General features: G+C 42.3%; 1 protein-coding gene across 1 annotated transcript; it reads right to left on the reverse strand.

Moving 5' to 3' along the window:
• Window positions 1-121: 121 nt before the first annotated feature.
• retsat.2 (retinol saturase, tandem duplicate 2) lies at window positions 122-12,070 on the reverse strand. The gene is made up of 11 exons (XM_061748597.1): window positions 11,841-12,070; window positions 7,630-7,812; window positions 7,299-7,540; window positions 6,439-6,640; window positions 5,740-5,937; window positions 5,541-5,660; window positions 4,598-4,736; window positions 3,525-3,634; window positions 3,255-3,424; window positions 2,905-3,064; window positions 122-1,241 (listed from the first exon to the last, which is right to left on the reverse strand). Exons 1-11 carry the CDS (start codon window positions 11,998-12,000, stop codon window positions 1,093-1,095), a joined length of 1,833 nt encoding a protein of 610 aa, XP_061604581.1. The 5' UTR covers window positions 12,001-12,070; the 3' UTR covers window positions 122-1,092.
• Between the last annotated feature and the right edge of the window lie 21 nt (window positions 12,071-12,091).

Here is a 12,091-nt window from a genome sequence, read left to right on the forward strand (position 1 = left end):
CAGCGTTAAAGATAATTATACTTTTGAACTGTGTTAAATAACACAAAACACAAAAAAATGGGCTCTTAGATAGCGCTTAGTGCAGGGGTGGGCAAAATGCAGAGACTACAAAATGGCTGCCTTCCCTTGAACACAATGGTGTTTTTATTATGAACCCTCTTAGTAAACATGTTACAACCCAACATTGGGCACAGCTGAGGACACTAAGACAAGCAGACAAAAAAATGATATTTCACATCCAAAGAATACTCACATATCATTACAGTACATAGCTGTTTTAAACTTTATTTTCTATATTATTACAAATACATATTTTTCTTCTAATTATTACATAATATTTTACAGTATATGTGTATGTTAACGCTGCCGCACAGTGGGCAACGAGGCCGAACCCGACTGAACTGTCGCGCAAGCGTGCGTTCTTTGGCAAACGTTTTCATGAATGGCCGATCAGTCTGCAACTGGTCAAAAATTCAAAATCTGAATCTCGCATGCACACCGTCGCTACTTCACAGCTTACAGCCAATCAAAACGCACATAAGCTTTCCCTCACCCTGAAAATACATTTCCTGTTTCTAAGCGAGCCGCGCTGCCGCAAGCCATATAAATAGCATATAAAGCATCAAATATTATGTTTAACATCAATACTTAACTGTGTTCGCAACACGTAAGGTGCCTGTGGATGAAAAAGCGATGCTTGTGACCAGAATGTACGCAAGGTATGTACATGCCTCGCTGGCTACGATCAAATGATTGGAATAGGAATACAATCGCTCAATGTGGGGGGGTGCGTCGGTAACTCTTACTTTCATGTGATGGGTTTGACTGCATCACACAGTGTGTGGCAGGCTTTAATGAAAAATATGATGTATTTTTAAAAAATATGTAATTAATTAAAAGCACTGTAGAGTGCATCACTACAGTGGAACCCATTTTTTTTGTGTTACCTTCACTATTGTTACCAAATAGTTACAGATTTCATCACATCATGAGAATGAGGTATCATCCAATGATTCATTCACTGGTACCACGTTCTCTTTTGGATTATTAAAAAGCCACGTTGGTCGAGCCAGCTGCCCCTACTCCTCCCGGTTAGGCCGCTTTCAGTTTGCTGTTGACAAACTTGGTCTTCTTGGCCAGCACGATGGCATCCAGGTGCAGGTTGCGATGGAGTATGACTGAGCCACAGGTGAGCGCGCCGGCCAGTGCGCCCGCAAAGCCGCACAGGAACACATCTTGGCCTGCAACACATACACGGACGGGCGTGTGAATGTGGGGACTGGATGCTGATCGGACGACATGATGGCCCATGCTTATTGGACTAGTTGATCTGAAAAATATTATTTATTGACTACAAATAATGTATATTTGTTCATCTATCTATGTCAGCCACGTGTCGTGACAGGCACAATTAAATGCTCTTCCACTGGATGCCAGAAGAAACAATGAACCCGTGTATCCGCCTGTTGTCATTCATACAACAGACCCAGATTTCACACTGAATAAGTCAGTTTGTGAGTAAATTGAGACAAGACCATCATCATTATTTCAGTATACAGTGACCCCTCGCATATTTACTTCTTGGCTTTCGCAAATTCGTCTATTTTAATTACTATTTTTCCATTCATTAGTACTCAACAGTAGAATATAGGTAGATTTTACTAAATTCATCCATTTCTCCCAGAAACCAGAGATTATTATTATTATTTTTTTTTTTTTAAACAAAACGTTATGATAGCGGAATGGTGGACGAGTGATTAGCACATCTGCCTCACAGTTCTGAGGACCCGGGTTCCAATCCGGCAACGCCTGTGTGGAGTTTGCCTCACGTGGATTTTCTGCGGGTACTCCGGTTTCCTCCCACATTACAAAAACATGCATAGGTTTTATTCCTAAAAAGTGTATTTAATATTATGCACAGTTGGAACATTAACCCTGTGCTTAAATATAGAAAATAAAAAACTAATTACTGATTCAAATAAAATGTATTGCAAATAAAGTTAAATAAAGCTTGTACCTAAATAAATAAACACAAATGCATTATATTTATTTATTATAAACTTAAATACAACTAAATTGTACTTAACAAAAGTACTAAACTGAATTTAAAAAAATAAAATACATAAAGTTGAAACCGCTGTAACAACATGCAGGTTGAACCTTTAATTTGTAAACTTTCAGGTACCACTTGAGAGAGCCCGCACCATACCACACTTTGAGAACCACTGCTCTATGCTATTGTTTTATACATAATTGACCCTCATTGGACACTAATTATTGGATTTAAAATTGTGGAACCCCACCGGTCGACAAACGTCAGCAACAGTGCATGATGGTGTTCACTGAGTAAATAATGTCTTTTAGACGAAGCAAAATTTGTCATCTGCATCCCCACAAATCGTTTCTGGATGTCCCCCCCAGCTTTCAAACCAAACTTACATGCCACTGCCTTGACAAACTGTGTCACAGCAGCAAGACTGCAGCCATTTACAAGTTGTAAGCTGTGAGTGGGACAGAAAACCGGTTTACTCTTTATTCTAAAATGATGCATCGCTGCCCACTGCTGCTCATTTACACTGTCTGCATGTTTGACCTTTACAGTACAGCACCGTGAAGAGTCTACTGAAGCTCTACTGGGAAAAAAATTTTTAAACATAAAAATACGTTCTTGGTACTGAACATTTGGATTTTTAAAAAACGTATTAATGCATTTTTGGCACGAAAATAATTACATGTGCGGGGGTGGATCTTAAGGCTTAAACTATAAGCGAAAACGAAGGTGTCTGGAATGCAACTCCCGCAATGAACAGAGCTCAGATCACTGTAGATACTTTTTTTTTTAACGTAAAATATGTGGTTTGGCTCAATAAAAGTTGAGAACTTTGGATTGAACGACGTGACTACCTGTCAGGTAGAGGTTCTTCAACGGCGTCTGGGGCCTCACGCTGGCGTTGAGCTCCGGGGTGAAGCGCTCAATGGAGTGGTCTGCCCCGTAGATCTCGCCTTTGGGGGTTCCGATGTAGTGCGTGTTGGTGATGGGCGTGCCGGCGTCGATGTATTCCACCTGCATCCGAGCGGGAAAAGTTGACCCATTGAGCCATTTTGTGTGTTGTGCTGCGAAGTGCTTGTCCTCAATTTGTGTCGCGGGTGATCTGGAGTCAATCCCAGATTACTTTTGGCAAGTGGCAGCGCAAATACATAACATAATGGCGGACCACCCTGGACCCTGCTGTGAATGCTAATGCTAACATTACCTTGTCCCTAGTGATTTTAGGGAAGACGTCCAGCACCACCTGCAGGGCGGTCTCGATGAACGCCTGCTTGAGCTCCTTGTAGTCAGACGCTCGATTGGTCACCTTGTCGTCCTTCCACTCCTCGAACCAGTCGTAATTGGCAAAGCTGACCAGACTCAACGTGGACTTGCCTTCCGCGTCAAACCAAAAGCAAAACTTACTATCCTCAGTTGTACGGTGCGGATGAATAAGCCACATGCCGCTTCTCCAGGTGTAAAGTCTCATTAGTACCTGGTGACCTCTCCTCCCAGGTGGGATCCTTAGCGGACGGGGAGGCGACAAACAGGAGGGGGATTCTTTTAGAAGACTCCTCTCTGTCGCCCTCCCTGTACTCTATCACCCTGAGGAACAAAACAGCAAACAAGAAAGACCACTATTTATTTTCAATCATGATTTTTTTTCCCCGTTTGTTGTTGTAAGAAAACACTGGTAACAAAACACAGAAACTGAACTGGACTCGCTATGAATGAGCCTTAATTGTTATAACAGAACAATTGAAGGTGACACTTATGCGTTATTATTATAATTTTTTTTCTATAATTTAAAACTAGGGATACGATAACCAATTTTTCAGACTAAATACAAGTATAAGTACTGTACTTTAATTTATATTCATTATTGACTATAATGACTTTGTACTGCGACATCAAAGCTATTCGTTAGCCTGTCTATGACGTTTTGGATGATGTGCTAGCATTAAGCTACCAGACTTTTGCGAGAGGGACCTATGTTTTTATAGTGTGTAATTCTCTTTATTTTGAGTTTTGCTGTAAGCTTCAACTGAGAGTGTCAATAAACAGCTTGAAACAAGCACAAGTTGATTCTTTTTGAAGAACTGTTCACTAGATACCAAACTGTGGTCAGAGCCTCTGATGGACGGAACCGGTCGCGGGCGTCGTAGTTACGAACTGCAAGTCACTGGATGATTTTTATTTCAGAAAGTGCTGGCGATGATATGCTAAATTACTTTGGATAGTGACTATAATTTTGGTGAACATATCCATGACTGTCACAAGTCAATGCAACAGCAGCTGCTGCTTAGCAGCACCCCACTAGATAATACGGCTCGTTATCGGGCAGTTTTTTTTGTGTTTTTTTTTCTTATGTCGGACCGATCCGTATGACATAATTTTATTCCAATATCAGCCTGATAGTTATTGGTCCGATAGTTATCGTGTACCATCCCTATAATGCAACCGCAATTCCAATGAAGTTGGTATATTGTGATTAACAAATAAAAAAAACAGAATACAATGATTTGCAAATCATGTTCAACCTATATTTAATTTTACAATTTAACTTACAATTCGTCTAAATTGTTCTCGGTAAAGATCCAGTAGTTGTCGGCTTTGAGGCCCAGCTCATCCTTCGTGCCGTTGAGTCCCACAAAGATGCTGAGGCCACCTGAGCCGTGCTTGATCATGCTCAATTGCCTCTGGATTGCTATTAAAACAAATTCAAAGCCAAAATAAGCTTTTGACTGACCAAAATCTCAAATTGGTAAAGGAACAATATGTAACAACCATACCTGACAATTAAAAAAATAGCCTAAGAACTAAGAAATATGTGGCCTGCTTGTAACACTGAGGATAGCATTTCTGTTCCATTTAGACAAACCCTGGATCACCAACTCTTTTGGCAGTCTTGGACCAGCCAGGACATCTCTACGTTGTGTTAGCACTAGCATCAACGCGAGTCAATGTTGCGTAATAAGGAGACTAGTTGTCACCACGGCAACCTTAGATGACCTAATTTGGTGGTCTATGTCATCAGTGGACTGGATACCAGCCAGGATACCTTCAGTGTCAGGTTAGCACTAGCGTTGTTGCATAACTAGTAAAATAGCGTCTCTGTTGTTGCCACGGCAACTCTTGATGAGCATCTATGACATCAGCGGACTAGCCAGGACACCTAATTTGTTTCTTGTCAGCATTATCACTATGTTGAGGTTTACAGTTTTATATCTTTACATTTGTTTAACTGCTTACTTCTCCTTTATCTTTTTCTTCAGTTTGAAATACTTTTAAATCATGTAAAGCACATTGAGTTACCTTGTGTAAGAAATGCACTATATAAATAAATTTGCTTTGCTTAGCATATGTTGACCTACAGCATATTTCATTGGTTTGAGCACAATTCATAAACAACGTAAAGTGGGCCCCCTTTTCTTCCATTTTTCTGGATGTGGCCCTCAGTGGAGAACGTTTGGACATCCTTAATAAAGACTGAACACTGGTTCCTTCTTACCTGGCATGGCCTGGAGTTCTTTGGGCAGTAGCTTCTGGTAGGTGTTGAAGATACCTGCGTTGGAGATGACAATGGGAGCACGGATATGGACCTCCTCCTGGCCCTTCATGACACTTACACCTGGTGGAGCCATACCGAATAACATTGAAATGAAACAAAAGTGACCACAGTGTACCTTTCTTGTAGATAGTCTACACACCACACGCTTCCCGTGCGTCGTTGAACAGGATGCGGTTTACGGGCGCTCGCACCAGAACGGCGCCCCCTGCCTTCTCGATGATGGGGATCATGTGGTAGGCGATCTCGCTGGCGCCGCCCTTCGGGTACCAGGCCCCGTTCAGGTAGTGATTGACCAGTACGCTGTGCATGGCGAAGCTAGCTTCTTTTGGGATGGCACCTGGATGGCGATGAAGAAAGATGGCTAACATTTGTGTTCAGGCTGGCGTATTAAGGAGAATAGTGTCTCTGTTGTCGTCATGGTAACCCTGGATATGCTACCTTAATGGTTTATCAGAATAGTGGACCAGCCACGACACCTTGTGTTGTCTTTTAAGAGTAGTCTAAGATTATTGTTCAGAGTAGTGCAAGAAGGGGAAGAGTGTCTCTGCAAATTGCTGTGGTGGTCTATCGTAATGCTAGACCAGCCAGTACACCCAGTGTAGTGTTAGCATTGACGTTTACATTAATGATCTGAGTGATGTGTAAGAACATCTGTTTAATCGCCAACCACAAACTCTGGCAGGCTATCATACTGCTGGACCAGCCAAGACACTAAGTTGTGTAAGCACTAGTGTCAATGCTAATGGTATTGTTCAGAGTTCTGTAACCAAGTAACCAATGCAGGGAAAGACAGGTTTCTTATTGTTACTCTGTGTTATTAGCCAAAATAGCGACCTACCGTAGGTGCCAAAGATGTAAGAAAAGACGGCCCTGAGGTCCTTGTTCTCCGTCAGCCCGTTGACGACTTTGGTCAAGCTGTGGGGCGCCATTTTGAAGAACGCAGAGAGATATTTGACCACACCGGTGCGTACCAGCAGCTCAGCCAAGAAGGCCGGGCACTGCTTGAGCACGACCATGAACCAGATGCCGCGGCTCGTTTTCTACAGACAAAACAAAATGACGCGTGGGCCATTCAATGGTGAACACTCCCGGCCAGCGGTAGGAGTACGTCATAACCAAGTCTGTGTAGTCTTAACATTCTCGTCAGAAGTTAGTTCCAAGACCTTTTCACCCTTCACTTAACAGAGCACAACAGCCAGGAATGTAATTTTAGAATTTTTAACAAAATATCTTAAAATAAATATAGCAGAGCCACATATGCTTCACTTGTATGACGCCCATCCTCCTCATTATAATTAAAGCCAGGGCTTTTTCCAATATTGATCACAATCAATCAATCATCAAGATCTCAAACATGATTGCCTTTACATCGCTCTATTTACATTTTTTTTTTTATTTTTTTTTTTTTTTTTTTTTTACATTGCGTCCTCATCTGAAGAGTTTGAAAAAAGTAACAAGCCTATTTTGACAATGTAAGGAGGGGAAAGCACATATCTGTTCTCAAATGTAGGGATTATAGGGCAAAAAAGGTCATTATTATAAAATTAAATACTCAAGTAAAGTTCAGATACCTGAAAAAGCTACTAAAGTACAGTAACGAAGTATCTGTACTTTACTTCCCGCAACTGCCAAAAATGAAAGACTGAAGTCTGACTCAAGTAATGTCCCCCATCCCTGCTCCCGACAGACTCCTCTTACTTTGACCAGTCGCATATACTCGTCGATGGCCACGTCCTCGCCCGGGAAGCACTTCTTCAGCTCCTCGGTGAAGCGCGTCCGCCCGCTGTAGATGGGATAGTGGCGACGGTTTTCCGGTGGCCCGATCACGACGTGGTCAAACGGATTCTCCAGTGGCTCCCACTGCAGCTGCCCGTTGGTCAACTGGTCCAAAATGCAGCGGAACGGCTTGTGGTCCAGCAGTTCGCCGATGTAGTGGATTCCTGCAGTACATAAACGCCTCTTAGACCCATTCCAGGTTATTTATTTATTTATTTATTTTTAATTCAACAAACCCAAACGCCCTCCTCACCGACGTCAAATTCAAAACCCTTCTCGGTGAACGTGTGGCAGCATCCGCCGGCTCGGTCGTGCTGCTCCAGAACCAGAACTTTCTTGCCCACTTTAGCCAGCAGCCCAGCCAAGCCCAGCCCGCCGATCCCGCTGCCGATGATGACGGCATCCAGGTTGTCTGGAACTTTACTGGCCAAGAAGCCTGGAGCCAAACAACAATGTTCATATCATAATGAAGACTATGTGCCAACTTTACATTGATAAATCTTCAAATTGCGTGATGACTGCATAATTTGCATAATTGTCATTGTAACAATGTTACCATATTACGGATACTCTTTTATTGCTCAATGAATGTATATTTTGTCATAGTGGCTGTTTGTTATCGTATTAAGAGTGGCTTCAACTACCAGAGACAAATTCCTTCCATGTTTTGACATACTTGGCCAGTAAAGATGATTCTAATTCTGATGTACTGCACAGGGAATGTAAACAACAGCAGCAATAGTCAGCAGCACGGTATGTGGCAACTGGACATGAATAATAAATAGTACTACAACCCCAATTCCAATGAAGTTGGGACGTTGTGTTAATCAAATAAAAACAGAATACAATGATTTGCAAATCACGTGCCACCTATATTTAATTGAATACACTACAAAGACAAGATATTTTATGTTCAAACTGATAAACTTGATTGTTTTTAGCAAATAATCATTAACTTAGACTTTTATGGCTGCAACACGTTCCCAAAAAGCTGGGACAGCGTCATGTTTACCACTGTGTTACATCACCTTTTCTTTGAACAACATTCAATTAACGTTTGGGAAATGAGGACTAATTGTTGAAGCTTTGTAGGTTGAATTGTTTCCCATTCTTGCTTGATGTACAGCTTCAGCTGTTCCACAGTCCGGGGTCTCCGTAGTCACATATTACGCTTCGTAATGCGCCACACATTTTCAATGGGAGAGAGGTCTGGACTGCAGGCAGGCCAGTCTAGTACTCGCACTCTTTTACTACGAAGCCACGCTGTTGTAACACGTGCAGAATGTGGTTTGGCATTGTCTTGCTGAAATAAGCAAGGGCGTCCATGAAAAAGACGTTGCTGGCTTTCGAACCTTGCGTCCATAACAGTCCGGAGGGTTCTTTTCCTCCTCGGCCCGGAGGACACGACGTCCACAATTTCCAAAAACAATTTGAAATGTGAACTCGTTGGACCACAGAACACTTTTCAACTTTTCATCAGTCCATCTTAGATGAGCTCGGGCCCAGAGAAGCCGGCGGCGTTTCTGGGTGTTGTTAATAAATGACTTTTGCTTTGCATAGTAGAGTTTCAAGTTGCACTTAGGGATGTAGCGCCGAACTGTATTTACTGACATTGGTTTTCTGAAGTGTTCCTGAGCCCATATCCTTTACACATTGATGTCGGTTTTTGATGCAGTGCCGCCTGAGGGATCGAACGTCACGGGCATTCAATGTTGGTTTTCGGCCTTGCCGCTTACATGCAAAGATTTCTCCAGATTCTCTGAAACCTTTGATGATATTATGGACCGTAGATGATGAAATCCCTAAATTCCTTGCAATAGTACGTTGAGGAACATTGTCCTTAAACTGTTCGACTATTTACTCACGCACTTGTTCACAAAGAGGTGACCCTTGCCCCATCTTTGCTTGTGAATGACTGAGCAATTCAGGGAAGCTCCTTTTATACCCAATCATGGCACCCACCTGTTCCCAATTAGACTGTTCACCTGTGGGATGTTCCAAACAGGTGTTTGAAGAGCATTCCTCAACTTTCTCAGTCTTTTTTGCCACCTGTCCCATCTTTTTTGGAATGTGTTGCAGCCCTAAAATTCTAAGTTAATGATTATTTGCTAAAAATCAGTTTATCAGTTTGAACATTAAATATCTTTGTAGTGTATTCAATTAAATATAGGTAGAACACGCCTGCTGCCCGAAGATAGCTGGGATAGGCTCCAGCACTCCCGCGACCCTTGTGAGGATAAGCGGCTCAGAAAATGGATGGATGGATGAATGATTATTTATGTTTAACACAACGTCCCAACTTCATTGGAATTGGGGTTGTACTACTACAGTGGTGCCTTGAGATACAATTGACCTGATTATCAGTTTTTCGAGGTATGTGCCATCATTTGGCTGATTTTTTTGCTCTAACTTGCTAGCTCAAACTTGAGATAAAAGCGCTGAATGGTGGCAGTGAAATCAGTTCAACTCCCTTCACAACAAGCAGCTGTTTCACAGATCAAAAAGAGGCAGCAAGCGGCAACACTCACAGTTGAAGTTTACTGGCAAACTAAACATAAAATAGGGTTAGATAGTGGCTGTATAATGAATGTATTTTAACTGGAAAGCGCTCCCTTACGAGTCAGTTTAGCTTAATGCTAACATATATGGAAAACGCCATTTATATGCTAACAGATAGCATAAATATTTGCGGTCTTAGAAACCTTTAAGCAACGGATATTTGAACACAAATGGCGGAGCAACCCATTTAGACAGACCATATAACAATACTCAGGCATTTACTCTTTCTCCTCTATGAAAAATTGCTAATACCACAGCATTTTATTGAGTGGTAGAAGAGTCTTCTGCTTCTAAATTGTGACTGCATGACTGTGTTACACTGTTTTGTCTCCTGGTGGCCAAGGCAGGCACAGCATATGGAATTGCATCATGAAATCCTGATGCACAAACTGTTTCATTCTTTACAATCTATTTAATTATGCTATTACCGTAGTCTATGTTTTTATGACAGACAATATAATGGAGTGTTACGTTTCCTTATTAAAGCACAGAAAACATTTTGTTTTGGGGGGAGGCTGCAACAGATTATTGACATTTCCATTTATTTTAATGGGCAAAGAAGATTGGAGACGTGTTTTGAGTTACAAGCGTGGTCACAGAACAAACTAAATTCTTATCTCAAGGCACCACCGTACTAGTAGAAGTTAGGCCTAAGCCCCTCTATATTAACCTCAAGCCCCCCTGCCCCAAATGCTTGTTTTTGTTGTTGTTTTTGAAAAAAAAATAATACTAAATTCTATGTGGACCAGCTCTGTGATCAAACCCGCAACCACTGTCTCCACTGATTAAGAGCTGAGTGCCCGAGTTAGTAGGAAGTATTTGGCAGTAGCTATGTCACAAATAGTTGTTACTAGTTGAACTGCATTTCTCAATAGCCTGCAAATAGTGATGCCGTTTTCAACATGGCATGCAAGTATGTTGGCAACAGCAAGCACGGGAGGCGATGTGATAGTCACGATATGCAATCCTATTGGTCGACATCAAGGTGCGCTGTCGGAGAGTTGTCGCTGATGTCACACTACATGGAAGCTATCCCAAAAAAACAAAAACAAAAACAAAAAAAAACAAAAAAATCAAGCATGCTTAGACTTTTCATTGTGGCGTCGTAGGGCCAAATTGTTGGTCGTGGATTATGTCACACTACAAGAAGTTTTGTCGTTCCTGACAAAATATGTCAGGCCGGAAATTGCTTGTGATAGCTAATCTGTTCAATATCGGGGCCAAAATCCTGTTGTCTGATCCTAAGCATGAGGAAGCTACTTTTGTGATGACATAACGCAGTCCCGTCCTCGGAAGCTACATTCCCCCAGACAGTTGTACACCTGAAATGCATTTTCTTCAGTTTAACGTCATGGTAGATACTTATCCTATCCTGTTACTTGGTTCTGCTAATACCCACACTGGGTGCCCACAAATTCTGTGGAAGCAGTATGGATTATGTAAAGTGAACACTGGCAGAGGGGGGGTGTACATCAACAAATTCATGCTACTTTTTGACTCTGTTACTTTGCAACCCCAAGACATCCAGCACAAATTCAGATATGTCCTGAAGTGAATACAACAATGACCAGCTAAGCTAGTCATCACAACACAATCAGCAAACATCAACCGCTAAAATAGCACTACCTCGGAACATGTTTTGGCAGCAATAGAACATAACTGTGCGTTTGCATTTGCCCCCCTCAATTAAACCTAGTGACGCCCCTGCTATGACAAACGTGTGAGGAATTCTGGAAAGAAAACAAAAATACTTTCTGCTTGTCAGTAAAGAGATCAAGTTCGCCTTCCTCTCACTTCTTCACATGCAAAGTAAATAGAGGTTACATGAAATGGTGACGCGAATGAATTCGGTGACGCGATCGTGGTGTGAGCAAAGGTCGCTGCCACATCGCCAGCCGCGCTCACCTTGTTTCAACACTTTATTCTTCTCTTTGCTGTTATGGACCATCGGCTTCGGCGGTTCTCGCGTGTCCGCCTCAAAGGGATTGGATCCGGAAGAAGCGAAGACGTATTTCAGGTAGAAAAGCAGCAAGGCGACGCCAATCGTCGCCACGGCGAGCCACATGGTCGCTTCCTTGCGTCTTTTCCTGCTTGCCGTGCCCAGTGACGACTCGAGGCACCTGAACCCGGGGTGTGTTCCCGTTTGGTTCGAAAGC

This window comes from Phyllopteryx taeniolatus, chromosome 16 (assembly GCF_024500385.1).
Source record: "Phyllopteryx taeniolatus isolate TA_2022b chromosome 16, UOR_Ptae_1.2, whole genome shotgun sequence".
NCBI lineage: Eukaryota > Metazoa > Chordata > Actinopteri > Syngnathiformes > Syngnathidae > Phyllopteryx > Phyllopteryx taeniolatus.